The sequence below is a fragment of the Mustela nivalis genome (assembly GCF_964662115.1).
Source record: "Mustela nivalis genome assembly, chromosome: 18".
Classification (NCBI taxonomy): domain Eukaryota; kingdom Metazoa; phylum Chordata; class Mammalia; order Carnivora; family Mustelidae; genus Mustela; species Mustela nivalis.
Window position 1 is genome coordinate 25,736,124 of NC_139037.1, and position 24,817 is coordinate 25,760,940.

Genomic DNA, 24,817 nt, shown 5'->3' on the forward strand with positions numbered 1-24,817 from the left:
GACCTGAGTCAAAGACAGAGGCTTAACTGCCTGAGCCACGTTGCCCCTGGAAAAAACCCCTTATCTGTGCACCCAGACAGCTCTGCCTTACTGCTGCTCAGGTTTGATGGTACTGATAAGGAGATCCCTTGCCTCTACCATTGTCAAAATACAGCAAATGACCTCTGTTGCCTGTCAAAGTATAACTTGAGAACATTAAAAACATGGCACCCTCAGACAAATGAGCCGCCACCCCAGATATAATGAGGGAATCAGCAGGGTGGTAAAAACTGGTTAAACGTTAATTTTTTTAAATTAAAAATTGTTAATGAGGGGGCTCCTGGGTGGCTCAGAGGGTTGAGCCTCTGCTTTCAGCTCGGGTCATAGTCTCAGGGTTCTGGGATCGAGCCCCGCATTGGGCTCTCTGCTCAGCAGGGAGCCAGCTTCCTCTTTCTCTCTGTCAGCCTCTATGCCTACTTGTGATCTTGCTCTCTCTGTCAAATAAATTTTTTAAAAAATCTTTAAAAATTATTAATGAGGGAATCAGCAGGGTGGTAAAAACTGGTACATAGGAGAAGTAGAGGAAAAGAAGTTATATAGTCCATCAAGAAAGACATATGAAAATTAGTGTGCTAGGTTTGAGGCAAAAGGACTTCTCTCCTACCAGGCAATAAAACCATAACCCTTTAGGTTATCCTTCCAGAGAAAACTCATTTGCATCTCCACCAAACAAATTCTACAAATTAGCACACTGCCTTACAGAATAGGGGCCCCAGTCAAAAGGAAAGTTCAAGTCCAACAGAAGTATATTCCCCGGATAATGAAATAATCCCAGCGTGGTCAGTCTACACTGAAAGGATGTGCAGTCCCTCTTTTCACCTTGTTTCCAAGTTTGGGACAATTTTTCTGAATATTCTCATTCTTTTCCCTGGTTCCCAAACAAATTCTTTGTAATATTTCCCAAAGGGAAAGTGGCGATGGTTTCTGTGGGGACGTTGGTATCCCTCAGGTTCCTCCCCTGTACCTACATTCTAAGGAGGTAAGCCTGGTCCCCAGAGACCTGGGTATTTCCAATTAGTCACTGTACCTAGCCAGATACAATTCACATACTGCACTTATTTAAAATGTGTGATCCCATGGCTTCTGGTATATTCACAGTCATGCAATCAGTTTTGAAACATTTCCTTCACCTCAAAAGAAATGCTTTTGGCAGTCACTCCCCATTTTTTCTCAGCCCCTGGCCACTGGTAATCTACATCCTGTCTCTATGTATTAGTTTTTTCTGAACGACCTTTTCTACAAATGGAATCATACAACACGGGGGTCTTTTGTGTCTCATTTCTTTCATTTAGCACAATATTTTCAAGGTCCATCTATGCTATAGCATGCATGCATCACTCCTTCATTCCTTTTTGTTGTTGAATAATATGCTGCTGGATAGATACACCCCCACTTTAATCAGTTGATGAACATATGAGTTATTTCCATTTTTGTCTATTAGGAAAAATGTTGCTATAAAGCTGAGTTACAAGATTTGTGAGGATCTATGTTTTCGTTGCATATCTACCAGGGAGTGGAATTTCTTAGCCTATGGTAACTAATACCTAACCTCTTTAGGAGCTGCCAAGCTGCTCTCCAAAGTGGCTTTGCCATTTTATATTCCTACCTGCAGCGTAGGGTGGGGAACTGGAGTTCCAATTTCTCTACATCCTTGCAACACTTGTTATCATTTGCCTTCTTGATGACAGTCATCTTAGTGGGTGTGAAGTCATAACATGATGCTTTCATGGTCTTTCTTCTTAAATCAGTCTTGCACAGAAAACAGTTTTGCATACAACTGAGGAGCGGAACACAGTGGCCTCATGGTTCTAAGCCTCTACTGTGGGTTGAGTCTGATAGATGAGTGAAGACAGTCTTACTGAGCCATTCCACAGGTGGGAGCTCCCAAAAGGGGTAGGAGGCTTAGACCAAACCTTACCCGCCCAGGAGGAAGCATCTAGAATGCATGATCTTCTGGCCAAATACGGACCACATCATCCTCATGGTAAAAGGAGGCAGTAAATACCCAGGATTGTTGTGTGAGGCAAGAGAGAGGAGACACGCAGTCTGCCCCTGGGCTGGGCCCCTTCAAGAATGTCTCCAATTGCTGCCAGGAGTCATCTGTGTGCTGCCCACGAACAAATGACCTCCTTCACCACCTCCTCATCACTCAGAGTCACTGTCAGAGATGCCACCAGATCCCCAAACTCAGTAAACAAGTTGCCACCTTTTTGAAAATGTGAATACCTCTGAGAGGGGTAGGCATCTTGCAAGAAGTCAACAGCTGGTTGCGAATGAGCTTATCAGATGCCAACCCACACCCTGCCAAGACAGAGCTTGGAGCAAGTGGGTGTTTTGACTCACTGGACAGGGTGGGGAGAAATGGGAAGGAGCTCTGGTGGCAAAGGGGTAGCTCTGCTCAAGAGGTGGCATTCCAGGATGCCAGGAGCGGGTCAGCGCTGGATCTGCGGGCCCTTCACCTGCACCTTCATTCATCAGTGATAAACAGGGATCGTGATTAGTTTAGGGCAGTCCACGAGGGGTACTAAGTGCTTTGCAGATAATTTTCCCCTTTTATTTATGTAACAAGCCTACAGAGCCCACGTACTGCCACCCATCTCTCACACTCCATGTGCCACATCTATAATCTCACACAGATCCTGTTGACTTCCCGTACAAAATGATTCCCTAATCTGACCATTTCTCACCACCTTCCCAGCCAACGTCTCCTCTCAGTCTTCCTGCAGATCTCCCGCTGCTCTCCCTGACTCCCCACTTTGCAGTCAGAGCAATCCTTCACCAAAGGACAGCCTTCCTGTATTTGAAATGCTCCATCGGCTTCCTATCTTTGTCACTATTAAAACCAATGTCCTTAGAATGGTCTACAAAGTGCTACCTGAACTTCCTTCTCTTACCTGGCTGACATCACCTGCCCACAGGCTCAGCCACAGGAATCCGGCTGCTCCTTAGACACAGGAGCTTGTTTCTGCTCAGGGCCACCAGGACTGCAGTGCTCTGCCTAGAACACTGTTCTCCCAGAATCTACATGGCTTCTGCCCTCATTCCCTTCGAGCCTCAGCTTCAATGTCACCTCCTAGAGAGACATTTCTTAGCATTCCCTCCTCCACCTAAAAGAGTCCTGCACACGCCAGATTGCTCACTGTCAGAAAAGAGGGTTACAAATATAGCAAGGGAGAAGACTAGAATGAATTCTGTGGTGATAGATTGGAATCAGAGATAGGGAGTGAACTCATGGTTTTCAATAGACACAGATATATATAGAAATAAATACAGATGGAAATGGGTGTGTGTGTGCGCGTGCGTGAGTGTGTATATGTGCGCCCGCACCCGTGTGCATACATACATGTAATCTGTAGCTCAGGCCATGGGAGAAGGCCTGGGAGTCCAATAACAGTGAATACACCTCATGCCCAGATCTTGACTTCCAAATATTATTCCCTACTAAAAGCAATCATGATCCCTTGGAGAAATGGTTGATTCCAGGTCGGGGGCAGGGAAAGTTCAAGAGGAGCCTGGAACATTCTTTGTGCCAAAAACTAAGAAAGTGCTGGAACTCCTGGGTGGCTCAGCCAGCTGGGTATCTGCCTTTGGCTCAGGTCATAACTCCGGGGTCCTGGGATTGAGCCCCACATCAGGTTCCATGCTCAGCAGGGAGTCTGCTTCTCCCTCTCTACATGCATGCTCTCTCTGTCTCTCTCAAAAAACAAACAAACAACCTAAGAAAGTGCTCAAAGGATGGTATGACACATCAAAAGGATACAGGAACTAGTTCGAAGGGTCCCCCATTAGCCAAATAAAGGACAGCTTGAATACCAAAATACCTAATGACAAGAATCAATTACAATTCACTGAATAAACTAGGAATCCATTGAGCCCCTGCCAACATAAATAAATAGTTTGATAAGGACCAGGATAATTACACAGTTTTCAAAATATTTCCCCATAAAATAGTTCTTAAAAAGGTAAAAAGAGTAACTTTACAGTGGAGAAATCTGGCAGATGTTAATCAAGTGATTGAACTTAATACCTCAAGTAATGGGGCAAATAGAAATTGTTCCGCATTTAATAGGAGGCAATGAGAAGTACACAGCATTATTTTTTTAAACTACGTTATTTTTTTTAAAAGATTTTATTTATTTATTTGAGAGCGAGAACAAGCGATTAGGAGAGGCAGAAGGAGGGAGAGAGAAGCAGACTCCTTACTGAGCAGGAAGACCAACACAGCCTGGATCCCAGGACCTGGAGATCATGACTTGAGCCAAAGGCAGATGCCCAACCGACTGAACCACCCAGGCATCCCCACAGCATTATTTCTGTGATAATACATACATATATATACATTTTGTATATATTTTTTTCTGTCATACATAAGTTATTTTGGTGATTATATATACATTTTTCTATGATATGCATTATTTCTGTGACTTATTATTATTATTTCTGTGTCCAAGATATATAACCTAAATCAAATCATGAAAAAACATCAGATAACCCCAAATCAAGGAACAGATTACAAAATAACTGATAATAATCTTTGAAAAGAAATGTAGGAACTGCTCTAAACCAAGAAAGATAAATAAAATATGACTCTGTAGCTATGTGTGGCATTGGATGTTAATCAGACTTAATACGGTCATGGTTTCATGGTACGAACATGTATGAATCATTATGTCATACACCTGAAACTAATACATTATATGTCCATATATCTCCATTTTTTAATTTTTTTATTTATTTTTATTTTTTTTTTTAAGATTTTTATTTATTTATTTGACAGATAGAGGTCACAAGTAGGCAGAGAGGCAGGCAGAGAGAGAAGGGGAAGCAGGCTCCCTGCTGAGCAGAGAGCCCAATTCGGGGCTCGATCCCAGGACCCTGGGATCATGACCTGAGCCGAAGGCAGAGGCTTTAACCCACTGAGCCACCCAGGCGCCCCCATATATCTCCATTTTTATACAGTGCCAACTAAACATGGTTTAGTAAACATGGTTTAGCAGAGATGTTTTGGCTCTAAAGGACATCACTGGAGCAAATGAAAAATTAGAATAGGGTCTAAGGATTATGGTGTTGGCAGAATAACACGATTCTTGCTCCAATTAAGGTGAGTCCCTGCCTGACTCCGTGATGGTTCCACCAATGCCACCGACCAGGACCGGCCAGGACCACCTTATCCCAACCATCTCTGCCACTGTCACCGGCATCCCCTCCTCCACTCTCTCAGTGAAGTGATTGATCCCACCTCAGGGTTTCAGAATTTGGATTCTTTTCTTGGGCTTGGATTGTGCTTTCTGGGGCTGGCAGTTCATCGGTGAGGACTTCTGTGGTCCTCTCTGCCCACTGAAGGCAGCCGAGCCTTGCAGCATTCCCAAGGCCCATCACTAGCATCTGGGCTTCCCAGACCATCTTCCAGTCAAACAAGAAGACTTCCACAAGGACCCAGAAATGATGTGTTTCCTAGAACAAAGAGTAGAGCCTGTAGGTGCAACATCTTTTAGTTTTGTTACTATTATTATTGCTGTTCTGTGGTTTTTTTTTTTTAATTCCTTGGTATAGTCATTAGTATCTATTGCAGGAATAAAAAGCTATGAAATCTCAGGCTCAGAATCTTCTAAGCAGATGCCCTAAGATGAGGAAGAGTGGGAGCTAAAACCTAGGGGAGGGGAAGCCTAATGTCGAGAGGTTCCTGCATGTTCTTTTGCCTCCAACAGTTAGAGCAGCTGGTCCTTCTGGGCAGCAAACATTTCTGCTTTAACACCAACTGCAAAGTGGTAAGCGAATATCTGTGATTTCTAGTGGTGACAGACTCCCAGGTACAGCTCATGTGCTTTGTTCTTATTTTTGTTTTTGAGCATTTACTATATCCATCATGGAAGGAAATGCTAAATTTCATTTAAAGGTTTGTGAATAAGGATGTAATCATTTTCATCCAAGTTTATGAGAATACTGAGTCCTAGCCACCTACCCCAGTTAAGAACCCTGAGTTATCATGTGGGGAGTCTGACAGCCCAGAAATCACTTCAGAAAAGGACCTTCGAGATGCCCAAGGAGATGAGGCGGGCTTAAAGCAGGGCAAAGGTTACGGGCACCCAGACCAGAGGCTAGAAGTGAGTGGTCATCTGGACAGAAAGCCAGCTGGCTTGGTGACAGATGGGGCATGAAAGGTGATGGTGATTCTGGACAGTTTGGAAGAGCAATTGGGCAGGAAACAGATGAAGCTCCACAAAGTACAATGGCCTTACCATGGGTGTGGCACCTGCTACTTTGGAGGTTAGCCCACTTCCCTCCAAATGCCTCCCACAACCTCCCCGAGTGGGTGTGGCCCTCAGAGAAGTACCATCTACCCTCCCTCCAAAATACCCCTCCCCCATCCAGGATTTAGGACCCATTCTGCAAAATCTCTTAGTCCTGACCCTCCTTAACCCTTTTAGAGAGCTGTTATTCATATTTTAGCCCAAGTGATCTTATCCATCCTTCCCTGAGAGTATTAGGAGAATCTGAGTTCACCAAGCTTCTGAGAATAGGTGGGTATTGGGGCACCTAGGTAGCTTGGTTGATTAAGCATCTGCCTTCAGCTTACATCATGATCCCAGAGTCCTGGGATTGAGCCCCGCATCGGGCACCATGCTCAGTGGGGAGCCTGCTTCTCCCTCTCCCTCTGCCGCTCCCCCTGCTTATGTGCTCCTACTCTGTCAAATAAATAAATAAAATCTTTAAAAAAAATAGGTGGTTTTGAGGAATGGGGGCTAAAAGTGTGCCCCCTTTCCAGTTGGGCAACCTTGAATAAAGGGGACCTCACTGAAGAACCAGATGAAAATTTCTATTTCTATCACTTCTAGCCTGGGCAAGCTGTGCCCCATCTCCGCCCCCCCCCCACCATAACTGCCACCTCAGTCCCCTCACAGGCACTTTCTGGGTAGAGGGCAGAGTGGGTCACACTGTAACGATAATTAGGGGGAAAAAAAAAGAATAAAAAAGTGATAGCCCTAAGCAAGTTACAGATAAATGTACAGAGGTGAATTGCTGCCAGTGGGACCTAATTAACATATTTTATTCAACTGTCTGGAGCCTCAAAGACACCTGAGATGAGGACCCGCATTCCCTGTAGACCCCTTCCTTACAGAGAGAACTCAAGACCCTACTGTCCTACCATCTATTCCCTTCCCAACCAGGAAAAAGCCTCCATTAATTCACAAGTTGTTGGGGGAAGGGCTAGGGTAGTCAACAACCTGTAAACATCGGTCATTTGTTCTGATTATAAAAGACTCAAATACACTTTAGTGTATTTCCTTCCAGTTCCTTCCCTACGCATTTGTTACGTGCCCGAGAAAATCTGTACATACACCCCAGTACCCTGCTTTGAGACTAAGTGAAGCAATACAGAGGAACGCGGGTTGTAGTCTATGTCCTTACTACATACATAGCAAAGGACCTTGGAGGAAACACGCCAACTTGTGGGAATGTGAAAGGCAAAGAACGGCAACTTTCACGAACTTGGGCGTTTCCCGGTAAATGTTGAGTGACCGTATATCACTGAGTGAATTTCCTATTCCTATTTCCTATTGCTGCCACAGACTTAGCGGCATAAACCAACACAAATTTCTAATTTTATAGTTCAAGAGCTCAGAAGTCCAAAATGGGTCTCTTTCGACTAAAATCGAGGTGTTGGCAAGGCTGGATTCCTTCTGGAGGCTCTAGGTGAGATCTTTGTGTCTTTGCCTTTTCCCAGCTTCTCGAGGCTGCCCACAGTCCCTGGCCCATGGCCCCCTTCCTTCTTTAAAGCCGTAATCACACCCTCCTGACTACTGTTTCCATCACCGCATCTACCTCTGATGCTCCTGCCTCCCCTTAAGGACCCCTACAACATTTAAAGCCACCTGGATATAACGCAGGATAATTTCTCCATCTCAAAATCCTGCATTTAATCACATCAGCAAAGTCTCTTTTTCCGAGTTTGGTAACATAGTCACAAATTCACAAGCTACAGAGATTAGGGAGTAGATTATCTTTGGAGAACAAGGCAGGGAGGGTGGTGTTGTTCTGTTTACTGATAAAACACATTTTGGGGCACCTGGGTGGCTCAGCCGGTTAACCGTCCAACCCTGGATTTTGGCTCAGGTCATGATCTCAGTCTCGTGCGACTGAGCCCCACGTCAGGCTCCAAGCTCAATGTGGAGTATGCTTTTCCTTCTCCATCTACTCCTCCCCCAACTTGTGCTTACATGCTCCCTCTCTCTTTCAAATAAATAAATAAAATCTTTTAAAACTAAATAGATAACCCTTTTAAAAAAACATATATGATAAAATGTATTGCATCACTAAAATTTCAGGATAATCATCATTTTTAATGGGGCCTAATATTGTACTGTAGGGATATACCACAACTTATTTAAGCAGTCCTGCAATTTGGGATATTTGAGTTGTTTTATCTTTCATGATTTTCATGATGAATGTCTTTGGGTCTTTTGGGAGGGGGATGTGTAGAATTAGAAAAGGATTACAGAAATGGAGTTGGTGGTCAGAAAGGCCTTGGTTCAAATCCATTCTCTGCCTCAATTCTCCAATGTCATTAGAGTCTCGGTTTCCTCAACTGCAAAAACAGGATCCTTACAACTCCAACCTCAGCATTTTTAATAGCTCTCTTGAGCTATAATTCACATACTATATAATTCACTCATTTAAAGTACAAATTCAGGGTGCCTGGGTGGCTCAGTGGGTTAAGCCGCTGCCTTCAGCTCAGGTCATGATCTCAGGGTCCTGGGATCGAGTCCTGCATCGGGCTCTCTGCTCAGCAGGGAGCCTGCTTCCCTCTCTCTCTCTCTCTGCCTACCTCTCTGTCTACTGTGATCTCTCTCTGTCAAATAAATAAATAAATAAATCTTTAAAAAAAAAAAAAAAAAGTACAAATTCAGTGGGTTTTAGCCTCAGGGTTTTTGCAAGTTTCAGTGATACTGAACATGTGAATTGTCAGCACTCTTAATAATTCTTTGATCATAATTTATATTATTTTCTTAGGCTAAGTTCTTAGAAACAGCCATATAAGATAAAAGCCTGAATTCTCTCAAATGTTTTAGAAATAGACCTTGTGAAGCTAGAAGGTATTCTTCTGAGGGTTTTACATTTTTGTGGCGTGTGTGTGTGTGTGTGTGTGTGTGTGTGTGTTTAGATAGACTTTGGGAGCATAAGAGTTGGTATGAAATTGTTAACCTATTTGACCCAAGATGCTCTCTTTCATTCTCCCTTGTGTAATCCTGGATTGTACTCACCCCTAAACCCACACACACATAGTAATTAGGGGAAATCAATTATGGTTCACTGTCACCCAAACTTGCAGAGCTACCGGCCTGTCCCTCTCCATATCCTGATGTGACTTACTCCAGTGAGGATTGCATTGGTACCATCCCGAACTGCCAATCTTAATTCATATACTGTGTGGTGGGCTGGCAGGAAGGAGAGGTGGTAGGTCTCCACCAAGGCCACAGGGAGCCCAACCTACCCACCAACACATCATAAAAACATACTCAGTGTGGCTGTGGGAGGACTGAGTGCAGGTTTCAGGGCTGAGTTAGTGAAGTGCCAGCCAAATCCAGGAGTGTGTTGCACCAGAGTAATGTGTGGGTGAATCCTTGGCATCCCAGCAAGTGTGAGAGCAGGTTACGTGAGATGGGTGTGGGTTAGATGTTGAGGGATGAGAGGAAGGTGCAGAGAGGATGTGTGGGGTCAGACATGGAAAGGGGTGGAGCTGAGGAATGGGACTCCCCCTGGGTTTGGACCTAGTAGTCAGACCAGGGGTTTGGAACCATTTTGGGGTCCCAGTGTCCTGTGAGTATCTGATGGATGCTAAGGAAAGAATGCATACATGTACACACACACACATATGCAGTGACCCACACGTTTTGCCTATTGTGTGATGCATTCCTGGACCCAGGAAGCTCATTCAAGGGCTCCGGATTAAAACCTCTGGCCTCGACTAGTTCACAGGGACTTGCCAAAAAAAATCCAAATGCGGCATTAAGAGCTGGAGAATGTTTGTGCCTTCTTGCATGGAAGACATTTAGAGAGGTTTAGAGGTTTCGGACTAAAATTCCAAAGTGCACTTACTCTATAAATGCTTTGTTTATCTTCTTCCAGCTTTTGTTTTGAAAATTTCAAATCTACCAAAAAGTTGTGATCTCATGTAATCTTCAACTATATTCTACAACTATCAACGTTTCTGCCCTAATTGCTCCCCTCTCCCCATGTATGCTTGGGCCCTAGGGAACCCACGTTTCTCTGTAGAACCATTTGAGAAGAAGTCGCAGATATTATGATACTTCATCCTTAAACACTTGGCATGTAACTCCTAAGATCAAGAGACTTTCCTTCATAACCACAAGATAACCCTCAGACTCACAAAATTTAACATTGATGCAATACTATTATGTAATGTACATCCTATGTTCAAATTGCCCCAGGAGTCCCATTCATTAGGGTCCTTTTGGCTGTATTTCTCCTTCCCTTCCTCCCTCCTTTCCTTCCTACCTTTCTCATTCAGGATGGGACGCAGAATTACAGAGTTCTCTCTCTCAGGCTCCTTTAATCAAGAACACTATTCCGGAGTTTTGTTTTCTTCTGTGTTGTTTTCTCTTGTGACACTGACAGTTTCGAAGAAACCCAGACTTTGCTGTTTTGCAGAATGTTTCCCTGTTTGGATTTGTCTGATTGTGTCCTCATAATGAGATTCAAGTTAAGCATTTTGGGCAGATGTCTTGTCCCTTCTTGGTGCATCACTTTACAGGGTCCGTTGGTCCTTTATTGATGATGTTAAATTTGACTCGTGGTTACAGCAGTGACCTCCACTTTCTAATCAGTTAGTGATCTGTAGGGTAACACCGTATTTGCTGAAAGCCTCTAAATGCGGCAAATGCTGGTGAGCCAGTGGTGAGCATTCAGATTCAGTCCTTGCTCTGATGCTGTTTCTACACTGGAGGAGAGAGAATTACAATTACAAAATATGCAGCTTTCCGAAGGATAGAATGCTGAGATAGAGAAGTATCAACTCTGCCATTTAAAGTGAACTTAAAGGGGTGCCTGGCTGGTTGGCTCAGTCCATAGAGATGCGACTCTTGATTTTGGGGTTTTGAGTTGAAGCCCCATATTGGGTGTAGAGCTTACCTTTAAAAAAATTATAGATTTAGGGCGCCTGGGTGGCTCAGTGGGTTAAAGCCTCTGCCTTCGGCTCAGGTCATGATCCCAGGGTCCTGGGATCGAGCCCCACATCAGGCTCTCTGCTCAGCAGGGAGCCTGCTTCCTCCTCTCTCTCTGCCTGCCTCTCTGCCTACTTGTGATCTCTGTCTGTCAAATAAATAAATAAAATCTTTAAAAAAAATTATAGATTTAAATAGAAAATCCATTAATTTTTTGTTTTTAATATGGGGCACCTGGGTGGCCTAGCGCTTGAGCATCCCACATTTGATTTTAGCTCCGGTTGTGGCCTCAGGGCTGTGAGATCAAGCCCCATTTTGGGCTCTGCACTCAGTCAGGAGTCAGCTTAAGATTCTCCCACTCCCGCTCCCTTCTGCTCCTTCCCTTCCTCAAATAGATAAACCAATCCTTTTTTTTTTTTTAAGCGTTTTTTAAATTGATTATTATTATTTTTTTTTTAGTAATCTCTACACCAAACATGGGACTCAAACTCACAACCCCGAGACTGAGTGACATGCTCTTCCAACTAAGCCAGCCAGGTGCCCCCCCCAAAAAATTTTTTTTAAAGATTTTATTTATTTATTTGACATAGACACAGCGAGAGAGGATACACAAGCAGGGGGAGTGGGAGAGGGAGAAGCAGGCTTCCTGTTGAGCAGGGAGCCTGATGCGAGGATCAATGGCAGGACCCTGGGACCATGACCTGAGCCAAAGGCAGATGCCTAACGACGGAGTCAGCCAGGTGTCCCAAAATAATAATAATAAAAAAAAATTAAATTATAAAATGAACTTAAAGACTGCTTGGGAAGATGTCAGAGTAGGAGGACCTTGAACTCATGTCGTTCCATGTTTACAACTAGATATAATCTACATTCCAGTAAATAAAATGAGCCTTAAATTTGAGACTTGAGGAGGAGAAAGAAGGCAGGCACGGGAAGGTGGGGATGGAGGGACTGGAGACAACCATGGCCAAACTTGGAGGATGGAAGGAACCAAAAGCTGGGCACGTGGTGGTCTCAGGGAGGGAAAAATGATAGGAAAAGGGCTCTGGATCTGCTAACAGTGGTACTGAGCACCTGGTAACTGCTGGACACTGTTTTAAGTGTTTTACATGGTTTACCTTGTCTAAGTCTCCCCATAGCCCTGAGAAGAAGGCCATTACTGCTTTTATGCTGTAAAATCTGCAGCACAGAGAGGTTAAGTTTTCTGCCCAAAGTCACACAGTTTATAAGCAGCACAACTAGGATTCAACCTGGGTGGATCTGACTCTACAGTTTATGCTCTTAACCATAAGAAGGAGAAGCGGGGTTCCACCTAGAAAACAGAATATAAAAAAGCACTGGAGTCAGAGCTCCAGTGGGAAGTGCTGTTCATAAAGGATGTGGAAGGGGAAAGCAAGACAAAGGAAAGGTCCAGAAGATCAAAGAGAGAAGAAGGTCAGGAGCTAAAAAGCAACATGAAAAAACAGGGCAAAGTTTGCCTGGCCAACCTCACCCTCCGTCCATGCCCAACCGCTGGCAGGTCCCTTCAGGGAGGACTCACTATTCTTCTGCTCTGTCCTTCCCCCCAAAACAGGACATGTTCATAGTCTCAAAGTGCCTCCGCACATACCGCTTATTAATTACAGAGGGGAAAATGGGAACTTTACAATGAGCTACCTGGCCCACTCCAGCTTAACCAAGTGACAGAAGTAAGCATTCGGTGGGTTCTCGGGGAAGGCTCTGGAAGGGAATTAGGGGCTCATGTAAGAGAGGGGTTTTGTGAGGAAGGAAGGCTCTGGTTGAAGAGAGAAGGGGGAGTCTTGAGGTTGAGGAATCCTGGGTGATAGGGCAGGATCCATCCGAGAAAGAGGAGGTGTCTCCGGGAGGGAAGAAGAAATCTTGAGGTGAGGGATGTGCTCAGTGGTAAGAGTGAGTCATCGGGAGAGACCTGATGGGGACGGGTTGGTTGACGGGAGGGTCAGAACGGGGTCAGTATGGGGCGGGTAAACTCTGCATGACGAGAGGGTGGAGGGCTTGAGGCAGGGGTCGCCAGGAGAGTCCTGAAAGCGCCCGCCAGGGGTAAGGCTCAAGGCAGCGGTCAGCGGCTGAGTGAGGCCCTGTGGCGGGCGTCCCCCGCGTCCCCTCAGCAGGGCAGCTCTGGGAAGAGGGCTTGAGGCGGCGGGCGGCCGGGGGCGGGGCCGGAGGCGGGGCCGGCGCCGCCCAGCCGGTCCCCCCGCGCTGCAGGGGGCGCTGTGAGGCTGGGCGGCCCCGGGCCGGGCGGCGGCCGCTCCTAGTGAGCGCGGCCCCTTTTCCGGGTTTCCTCCTCCTCCTCCTCCTCCTTCTCCTCCTCCTCCTCCTCCTTCTTCGCCGCCGCCGCCGCCGCTGTCCCTTTCCCGGCCGGCGGCCGCCGCTGCTGGTGCCGCCGCCGCCGCCGCCGCCTCGGAGCCGCAAGCCGAGCGGAGGCCGCCGCGGAGCGCGAGCGCCGCCCGCCCCGCCGCCCCGCCGGCCGCTCCAGGGCCCGGCCGGCTCGGCCGGAGCCCCCCGCGCCCCCAGCCCGCCCGCCCCCGCGGGCCCGGCCTGGCGTGGCCGCCTGCCGCCGCGCTCCTCCTCCTCCTCCGGCGCCCCGCGGCCCGCCGCCTCCTCTGCCCGCCGCCCCGCGCCCCCCGCCGCGCCGCCGCCGCCGCCCTCTGCGCCCCGCGGCGCCCCCCGGTCCCGCCCGCCATGCCCGGCCCCGCCGCGGGCAGCAGGGCCCGGGTCTACGCCGAGGTGAACAGCCTGAGGAGCCGCGAGTACTGGGACTATGAGGCTCACGTCCCGAGCTGGGGGTAAAGCCGCCGCCGCCTCCCCCACCCCCGCCCGACCGCTCCCCGGCGCAAACCGCACTGGTCCCCCACCCCGCGGTCTGCCTTCCCCTCCGCCCCGCCGCTGGCCGGCGCTTTCTCGGGTCTGGGGTAGGAGGCAGAGCCCCCTCCCCTGCCGCCCGCCGCACATGTCCTCTCCGGTCTCCCCTTCTCCCCGCCTTGCGCACCCCTCTCTCCCCCTTACCCAAGGAATGCTTTCTTACTGAGAAGTGTAAGGTCCAGGGACTGAAGCCTGGTGGAAATGAGGGAGCAGCCCTTCCTCCTTACACTTCTGGGTTTCTATTTGGGGTGGGCAGTCAGCAGCTGTCCTCTGGAGCTATTAAAATTCTCTTGCCTTTTTAGTTTTTTGAAATGAGGCTGGGTGGGAGGAAATCTTTTAAAGACATCCACATTTCCAAAGCAGGCGCTGGTACCTTTGGGGTGTGAAATACAAGGCGGTTGCTGTGGAGCTCTAGGCAGCGGGGCACCCTCTGAACCTCCACGATGAATGCTTTGCTCACCCTTCTAGATTGGCTCAGAGCCGTGCCTTCCTACCTCTGCTCCCCAAGTTCTGATGGACCAATTAGGTTAGGAACTGTGCGCAGAGTGAAAGGAGCCAAGTTTATGTTGTGACTTTCATTTAGGGAATGAGTCGTGTCCTGATGTATAGACGCTTCCAACACTTGATTAATGGAAGTGGCTGGATGGGGGTGTATAGTGGGCATAGGCTTGGTTAATCCCAGGGGTGTATAGTGGGCATAGGCTTGGTTAATCCCAAGTCCTGGCATTTATGTGTCACTCTTCCCTTTCACAGTAATCAAGATGATTACCAACTGGTTCGAAAACTTGGTCGGGGAAAGTATAGTGAAGTATTTGAGGCCATTAACATCACCAACAATGAGAGAGTGGTTGTAAAAATTCTCAAGGTGAGTGTCTTATGAGTGGCATTAAAAATGTGGTCCACTGGTCCGGACGTAAACTTCAGCCACATTGTAGAACGAGCAGTGCAAGCTCTCATTTCACATATGATTCTGTCTGATGTCCCTTCACTACTCCTCCCACCCATTTTCCTGTGAACTTTGAAGTACCTCCGTAGACCTGTTTCAAATCTAAGCATGGTCGTTCGGGAACATGTTCTGAAATGCCATTGTGGGCTCCCAAAGTGAAAATTCCAAAGGGTTTATTTGTTAAAACAGGAGATAGGGATTTAGAGGAAAGAAAACCTTTTCCAGTGAAGATCCTGTCAATTGAGGGGTTCCTTGAGTGTGGGATTTGTTACCCTTGCTGCTCGAAATTATTCCAGAAAGAGAGCTGGAAGAAATGAGAGGAGCTCCAAAGATGAATTTGAAGCTTGGGTGGAAACACCTCAGTGGCTGATCAGTTGTTTCTTCTCTCTGGCAGTAAGAGTGTGTCAGGTGGGGTTGGATATGGCGAACCAGTAGTGCCTAGAAGGTTCATTGTTGCTTATCAAGAAGTTAAAGTGAAATTGGGAGCAGTAAGGAGTACACTTACAATCACTAAAATTAATGCTTGGAACAAACAGTCTTGGGCTCTGGTTTAGTCTGCTTGAGTTTAATAAAGATACGTCTTTTATGGTCTCTTTGGTGAAGACATCTTAATGAGCATGAAGAGTTGGCTAAATTCTCCTTTAGGTAACTGGTTGGATAGCTTTAATAATGTTTGATAGGGTGTACAAAAAAAAAGTAATTCTTAGGATCTGTGAAGGGTCTTCATCGTTGCCAGATCACTTAATGTGTGCGCATGTCATTTAGTGAAATAATTGAAAAGATTAAAGAGTGATTAATGTAAACACTTTTGCATATACAAGATATCCGATGTGGCCATTTTGCAGAGGCTCAGTGAATAAGGATATGGGATTGGAGAGCTGTTTTTGTGTGTTAAGGACAGAGTTAGGGTAGCTGTGTCCCTGTTTAATATGAAGGGTCAGGCTTACGCTGTCTGAAAAATCAGTTTTCAGAAAAGTGATCAGCTTTGTTACTCAATGCCATTTGAGCCCAATGTTGAAGAAGCAGAGTTGAAGTAGAGAGAAGTAGGCAAAGTTATCTGTGCCATCAGAGGCACTGGAGTGAGAAGTGAGGAATTGATACTGAAGATGGGGAGTTTGACTCCCCTCTTCCCCAGATGTGAATTGGACCTCAAAAGTCACATGGTCTTTTTTTTTTTTTTTCTTTACAAGTATAAATATTTAAAGAAATGTTCCCTTCAGGGAAGTCACCATATGATTTTTTTCCTTTATACATGAGCATAAATGTTTTTAATGTAAGCTGCTTAAATCCTTCTAGGAGTGAGCAAGACATAAAATTGAACTTAGGAATATCCGTATTCCACTGCTGTGCATTTGAAAGAATGAAGTGCTGACTCCAGAACAATTTCAGAAAAATACTAAACTTTTATGCAGTAGCAGCATTTTTAGAATAAGTGTGTAACTTCCTGTCATGTCTTTTTTGGAGGAATGGCTTTAGGTATATACGTAAGTGAAAGTACGTTTATTCATGAGAACATCGTATTACTCTTTAGTCTTCCTTCTAGAGATCTTCATAGCATCCGTTCCTGGATAGTTTTTCCCCGGGAGAGTCGCAGGATATGTTTAGGGAACCCAAAATGGAAGCCTGCTTTTACAGGCAAGAAACCTAAGGACAGGAAAACTTACTTACCTGATACGACTATGTTGAAATGACCCTTAGCCAGAACTCCTATTTCCTTCCTATTTCTTCCTCTCTCTGTCTCTCCCCTCATTTTAATGTATGTTTTTAAGATCCTCAGAATAAGGTCCTGTGTTCTGGAATAAGATTTGGAAGGCTCCTTTGATGCTCTAGTTAATGAAGTGTTCTTGTATCTTTTCCATACAAGTTATCTTCAGGATACAGCCTGAACCAACTTCGTTGCCACTGGTGAAAACCACCCTCATTTTTTTTTTTTTTTTTTAAAGCCCTGTGACATTTCTGTCTAGATTTTGTTTTAGCTGATGGATAGGTAAGAAACTACTAATGATATTGTGGTTTTCTCGTTTTCACAGGCTGAATTAAAGTGGATTAAAAATATTGGGGGTTTTTTGGTTTTTTTAAGAGGACAGTGTCTTGATCCCAAGTTTTCACCCCTGTTCAGTTAAGTTATGACTAATATCTTTTGTTACAGTGTTTGGTCATAGGAAATTAGGCCCTTAACAGAGTTCCAGCTGCTTATAATTCAGAGGAATCTAGAAAAAAGCTCTCTTCATAAAAGGCCTACTACTGTACTTTAACTGCAGGAAGGGTACTCACATACACACGGTGGCTGAGAGAGAAGGTGTATTCCTTAAAGACAGGGCTGTCTTCCTTTTTGGTCAATAACATTTTCCTTCAGTTCTTCGCAGTAAAAGAGAATGGTCACATGAATTAATTACCACAGAATTCTCTCATTTAATTTGCAACTGTAGATTTTTTTGGTCAAAACACATTGGAACTCTTTAGAGGTTTTAGCAATTTAGAAGTCAGTGAGCAAAATTTTACTCTCTATTTTGAAGTGAAATTGTGAGGTTGAAATCTTAAAATGTTCCAATTAATAGGAAGGTTATACCTTTTTTGACCAAAATTGTTTTAAGGAGAAAAAGAAGAGGGGGAGGTGGGAAGGATTAACATAGGAGGGGAGAAAGTTACTTCAGTGCCCAAAATTTCATCTTTTGATTTTGAAAAGTCCATTGCTCAGTTCCTTTGTAGTACCACTCAGGAGGGTATACACAGAAATAAAAGCATTTGGCCATGTTGGACAACTTGTAGCGTTTTGTGGACACCACCTGTGTATGGATTTCAGCTGTTCTTGTGTTCCTTCAAGTGAAAACTCCCTATTTCCTAAATAGAAGTTAAGAACAATACCATTTTTAAATAAACGTGTACAGTGTTTTGAACCCATGCTGCCCTGACTTGGAAATTCTCATGTAAGCGAGCATAAGGTAGTCTTATGAAGAGTTGGATAAGTTCATTTTGCCCCCCAGCAGTTAATCCACAAATTAAAAAAAGAATGGTGGTAATATAAGTTTACTTTTTAAGTGTGCTTAGCATATTTGTAGATGTTTCTTAAGTGTTGTGCGGTGAGGAAGTAGTGGGAAAAGAAGGATGGGAGGCCTGCCAGTGACCCGTCTTGTGGGGTTACTTTAGAGCGAGCAGGTGACTGTCTAGGTCATATCAGAGATGTTCACGCATGCTGGTGCTGGGCTTTCTCTTGTATTTCTACTTTCTCCGGTGGTAGGTGTTTTCCTTCAAGGTACTATGTTAAGCAAGTACACCAAAATGTCATTTTCCTGAAGCAAGATATTAGTATTGATTTTTCTAAAATTTTTGTGATTCTTTTTCATTCCTACAAATGTTTTATGGTATAAAAGTAGTTAAAATTGTATTATTAAAGTGTTACTGGGAGCGCCTGGGTGGCTCAGTGGGTTACGCCTGTGCCTTCGGCTCAGGTCATGATCCCTGGGTCCTGGGATCGAGCCCCGCATTAGGCTCTCTGCTCAGCGGGGTGCCTGCTTCCTCCTCTCTCTCTCTGCCTGCCTCTCTGCCTACTGTGATCTCTCTCTATCTGTCAAATAAATAAATAAAATTTAAAAAAAAAAGTGTTACTAACATCAAATAATATAAATTTTAAAAATTGTGTGAACTAGTCAGTGCTGTTTCTTTTAAGATTTTATTTCATTTGAGAGAGCACGCATGTACGCAAGCAGGAGCAGGGCTGGGGAGGGGCAGAGGGAGAGAATCTCTAGCAGACTCTCCACAGAGTGCAGAACCCAATGTGGAGCTCCATCTAACAACCCCAGGATCATGACTTGAGCTGAAACCAAGAGTCGGATGCCCAACCGACTGAGCCACCCAGGGGCCCCTAGTGCTGTTTCCAATATTGTGGTTGTAGTGTCTGAGCTTGAGAGTGTGGTGAAATAGAATCATGAAATAAGGGAGCAGAGAAACCTTAGGACCCAAACCCTTTTTACAGATAAACTGAGACCCAGAGCACACAGTTTGCTCAGGGTCACATGGTTAGGGGGAGAAAGCACAAGGGTCCTATGTCCTTCATGGAATCTTGTAGCTATGAGGAGCAGTTAATGACATTTGCTGGATATTTGACTTTTTGAGGTATTGAACTACCCTGGAAAGATGGATAAACATTCACTAGAAGTCAAGTGAATTTGTTTCTAATGGTTTTGGGGACTTACTCTTCTAGGAAATGCTTGACCGGGATGTGTACTAGATGGAGTACAGAATAGATGAATACCCAGAGAGCTACAGGGACCCAGCCAGGGGCTCTCTGGTTTGAGTCTGCAGCAGCATGGTGAATGCATTGTGAAATGTTACTTTGTTGCTTTGAAGCCACAATAACCAGTGCTTTTACACTTTTATTAACCCATACAGTTCCCTCATCCTGATAACTTGCCAGATTTTGGAGCTAACAGCTTTATCCCTCTAATATATTAGAGTTTGTTGGAGAGTGAGCCATGTGTAAAAAGAGTATCTTGGCATAGAGGACCCATTTTTTATGTGTATAGCATGGCTGTAGATAGTTTCTAGAGCCTGATTTTAGGATCTGCCACCTCATCATGAGGGCAGTATAGTGTTAAGAATTGCTATAGGGGCGCCTGGGTGGCTCAGTGGGTTAAGCCGCGGCCTTCGGCTCAGGTCATGATCTCGGGGTCCTGAGATCGAGTCCCGCATCGGGCTCTCTGCTCGGCAGGGAGCCTGCTTCCCTCTCTCTCTCTCTCTGCCTGCCTCTCCATCTACTTGTGATTTCTGTCAAATAAATAAATAAAATCTTAAAAAAAAAAAAAAAGAATTGCTATAAATGGAGGGCAGGAGACTTGGGTTCTAGAACCAGCTTCCTCTTTATACCCGTTTGACTCTGTTTTCCTATCTATAAAATGGATATACATTTCCTGTAGAACTCAGAGGGTTGTTGGGAGAATTAAATGTTTAGATCAGGAGAGATGGGTAGGTACATGACAGTGTTTTGGTCATCTACACAGTGTTCCTTTTTCAAAAGTAGCCCTGGAAGTAGACTGCCTGCATTCAGATGGGCTTTCCCAACACCTGGCAACTCTATGACCTTGAGCAGGTATTTAAACTCTGCCTCAGCGTCCTCATGTAAAATTGCACCAATAGGAACTCCTCTCAGAATACTGTTAGAGGTGGATTAAATGTGCTTAAAACAGTGCCTGCACATAGAAAGCAATAAAATATGGTTCTAATAACAGTATTTCAGCTGGGCTACATGAATGATTTCAGAGGGCAAAACCAGGAGTAGAAAAGACGATACCATTCTCTCCATGAAATTCAAAAGGCCTGCTGTATGCCTTTTTTAAATTAAAACACACACACACACACACACATCCTGACAAAAACAGGCTCAAGGAGTCGATAACATAATTGGAAAGGGACTTGAAAGACTAAGAGAAAAGTTGCTGTGAAGAAATAACACCACTCAGATAATGTTTATATTTGGGTCAGTTGCAGTGGATTTGAGGGATGCCTCAAGGTGGTAAAATAAATGCTGTCATCCAGGCTCAACTTTCCTTTCTTACTCTGTCCCACATCCCTGGCAACCGGTGTTCTTTGTGATTGTTTACTGCAGGCGATGAAACTAGTCTCTCAGTTGTCACTGTGGCACTGGAATCAGAGTAGTTCCAGATTTGCAAGTTCTGAACCACCTTTCTGTCTGTCTTGAATTTATTAATTCAGTTGTGCTTAGAAATTAAAATGGAACTTTGCCTGTTAACATGTGCTGGGATTTATTGAGGTCCTAATTCTTAAGCCTTGTGTATATGTTAGTTCAGAAATTCAATCACAATCAAATGCTAGTAGTTGAAATCATTCTCAGATCTGGCTTTTTTAAAAAATCAGCCCTAAGTAAGTAGGACAGATCATTGACTTCATTAATTAAGCAACTTATCACTAAATTTGTCTTTTAAGTTTTTCAATGTTGGTCAATAGGGAGAAAAAAGTAGTCTTAATTTTTGGATTATGTTGAACAAGGTTGTCGTGAATCACTGGGACTCTCCACCATGTGGGCAGAAACTGTTGGGAAAGTTCCTTCCTTTCATCCCCTCTTTTTCTCTTCCTTTCTCTCTTTCTTGTATTTTCCTTCCCTCTTTCCCTTTTCCTTCCTTTTCTGAGCTCATGCACAGAAAATTTCAAATTGAGTTTTTTCCCTTTTAAACGTTCTCTCTAGGTGTGCGCCATAATTCATTTATTATTGAAACTTGATTTAATGCTTTAATTTCTTTTTTTTTTTTTTAACTTTTTGCCATTTTTCTCTTCTAGACTTTGAGTTAAAAAGAATATTGGGAAACAACTAAACTGATTCATTTTGAATCTTTTTAAACATATTCTCTGAGTTGGAATAAATAAACCTTAACTGGGAGAGACTTTGTCTAGCAGGATGAAATGATGAGACTGTGAGGGAAGTGCATATTTTCTCTGTAGCTGCAGGTGGATGAATGCAAACACTGGGCTACAGTCTCGAAGCATTTTTTTTTTTTTTTCTATAAAATCCATGATCTGTTTTCCACAAGATGTGAAGGGTCTTCCTTTATAAATTCTAACCTTTTCTCTCTCATTCTGTTTACAGCTTGAAAATGATCACTTTCATTCCCAGGGAGCTCATTGGTTTTTTAGCTTCTAAAGCATGTCCCAGGTTCAGAGGAATAAGCTTGAGGCAAAAGGAAGTTCCCTGTGGTCTGGTTCCCGGAGAGAATGGATGTCCATGCTTTGGAGCAAAGTCCTGGGTTGTAGGTCCCTTTTCCATTTTAATGATCTCTTGGTCATTTGTCAGGATGTGAGGATTCCAGGTGCTGTGAGAGTCTGTTGTGCCACTTCAGAATTGCCCTGCTGTCCCCAGTCTTCTAGGTGAGGAAGTTGTTGGACAGGTGATAGTTGGGTAGCAAAATACGCTCTCTTGCTCCATAAGTTACCTTAGGACATCATGAAAGATACCAAAATCTTAGTGGCATTGTCCAGGAACCATGTCCCTGCCTGACCTGTTGCTGACTAACAGGAAGGCAAAGCAAGGCTTTATATGGGGCATCGTCATAAAGGCAACTTAATGGGTTACCCCGGTACTAATTCACTGTTAGGGGGAGAGGAAGGTTTTTGGTGTATACAGATCTCTGGCTGTGGGGTGTTTTTTCCTCTGCGACCACTCTCACAGATCTGTAACTGCTTTCCAACTCTAGAATTTTCTTACATTGAATATGCTGGTAGCATTGGCTGAATTTATAGATACAGTAGCCAGCTTTTATTTTTCTTTTAACTTTTTGATATAACTTCAGCTTTAAAGAAAAGTTAGAAGAATTCCCATATGTCTTTCACCCAGATTTCTCAAATGTTAACATTTGCTTTGTGCTTTTCTCTCTTTTATATATAAACACACATATGTGTGTGTATAAACACATGTAGTTATGTGCTTGAGAGTAAATTGCAGTGATCCCTACTGTAATGTGCATTTCCTAAAACCAAGGACAATTCTTATGTAACCCCACAGTGCCATGATCAAAAATCAGAAACTAACATTGATACAGTGCTGTTAGCTAATCTGCAGCCCCTGTTCTCATTTGCCAATTGTCCATATAATGTTTTTATAGCAAAAGAAAATCCCAGGTCATGTGTTACTTTCAGTTGTCATATCTCTTTAATCTGGAACAGTTGTTCAGTCTGTTTCCTGACATTGACATTTTTGAAGCTTACTTATTTTGTAGTATGTCCTTTTCTGGCTGTTTTGGTTTGTTTGTTTGTTTGTTTTTAATCAAATTGTACTTCATGTTTGAGTGCTTTATTTCCCCCAAAGTATTGAGCTCCCTAATTATGAAAAAGGGAATGAGTACGATTCCTAAGTGGAAGTGGGTGAGAGACACAGTAGTTAGATCTACTCTCCCGCAAACCCTGACAAAGCAGAGTGGACGTAAGTGTGGCAGCTGGCTTGGAAGAATGCAGCCAGATTCCAGCCTGTCAGTCAAACACCCCGTTAGAGGTGATGCAGGTGCTCTGTGTTTCATAATCTCCCTCTGTTTTGTTATGTGTGCAGAGCTGTAGCTTAGTGACCAGCAAAAGATGACGATGTCTCTGGCATATGTATATATCTCTCCCCTCCCACCACCAGCACACACACACAGGCTTTTAAAATCTTACTTCATTGAAAACCCATTGGATTTTCTTTACCCGTGCTACCAGAACAGTGTCTAGTGTCTCTGTGATCGAATACTCCTTTTCCCCAGTTCCCTTTCTCTCCTAGCCACACTTGGGAAATGAGAGCAGCGTGGCCAAGAGGGAGGCCTACAGAGGCACTGTCTAGATCTGAACCCTGCCCCAACCTTTACCATCAGCTGTGGGACCTTGGGCAAATGGTTCAGCTAGGCTGAGTCCACTACATAGGAATTTTGTGGTTTGTTACTAACTAAATACATGAAAATAATGAAGCTTCCATTTATTGAGTGCTTACTACATGCCAGTTAAGTGTTCTGAGTACTTTATAAAGTGTAACTGTGATGTGACTATTGTTCCAGAACTGCTTACATTCTTCAAATTCTTCAAGACAAGAAATAGCACATGTAATGCTAGTATTTCTGATTGCGATTTTTAATTTTGCTACCTAGCAGATGGAAAGGTTAGCAAGTAGTAGAGGTTTCCAGTCGGTACTGGATCAGATACCCGTTTTCTCCTCTGCTGCTCCGTCATCTCTTTCTTTAGGAGTGGGATGTGTTGGGGAGTTTTAGTAGGTCTGTGCCGATTTCAGATTCTAGATGTTGAGGAAATGGGAGTGGCCACAGGAAATGGGAGCCAGCAGCTGGGAAACAACTTTGTAACTTGATGTCAGTGAACTGGTCTTCCCTCCTGGAAGACAAAATTACATGTAACTCATTGGAAGAGCAGGTGTCTCCCCATTTTGTTTCAGTTTTTCCATTTGCAAGTGCATGAGATACAGCTGTTCAGAGCTGTAATGCACGCCTTCCATTTGGCAGTTATCTAGGCATTTTATTTTTAAAGTATGACATGGGTGTTCAAAATTTGTAAGTGACCTGAATGTAACTACCTAAAGATCTGACACATATGCTGTATGAGTCTGTATTTAACTTAATCTCAAACATTCTCAAGGGCAGTCCCCATTTTTATCTTGATTTCTCTTTTCTAATTTAGACACGCTCTCTAACGTGACATGGTGTGCAAGATAGCCCGGTAGCCACTTGATTAGCTGACATTGTTTTAAGGTTTTATTTATTAACTTCAAAAGGAATCTCACTTCCGATTACTCTTGTGTATTTAAGCCAGTGAAGAAAAAGAAGATAAAACGAGAGGTTAAGATTCTGGAGAACCTTCGTGGTGGAACAAATATCATTAAGCTGATTGACACTGTGAAGGACCCCGTGGTAGGTGCCTGATGGTTGGGGGAGAAGGAGCAAGTGAGTGCGTGAATGTGTGCGTGGTGTGACACAGAATGTCAGAATAATGAGAAACATCATTACATATTGGGAATGACTGTGTTCATCTTCTACTCCTGAATAGTTTTGAAAGCCAGGAAAAAACCATGGTGGCCCAAAGATGAAGTAGTCACCACCACTTTTATGAAACCTAAAAGTGTATGTATAGAAAAATCCCTATCCCAGTTTATTACCTTGTTCCGGTTCAGCCCACAAATGTTTGCTGAATGTCTTCTTTAAGCCCCGAATTTTCTCCCAATTTTGAAAGCTTATTACCTCCAGTTGGCCTTATTTTGCTTCACTTCATTAAGCCTGACATCTGAAAGTCT

General features: G+C 44.2%; 1 protein-coding gene across 2 annotated transcripts in view; it reads left to right on the plus strand.

Moving 5' to 3' along the window:
* Window positions 1-13,449: 13,449 nt before the first annotated feature.
* Window positions 13,450-24,817, plus strand: part of CSNK2A2 (casein kinase 2 alpha 2) — a 38,625-nt gene continuing 27,257 nt past the window's right edge. Inside the window, exons 1-3 of one of the 2 annotated variants that reach the window (XM_082712408.1) lie at window positions 13,450-14,026; window positions 14,856-14,967; window positions 24,336-24,437. In XM_082712408.1, the coding sequence (XP_082568534.1) occupies window positions 13,923-14,026; window positions 14,856-14,967; window positions 24,336-24,437 (318 nt within the window). In that variant the 5' untranslated portion in view covers window positions 13,450-13,922. The remainder of the gene's footprint in view (window positions 14,027-14,855; window positions 14,968-24,335; window positions 24,438-24,817) is intronic. The other variant, XM_082712409.1, reaches the window with a different exon arrangement.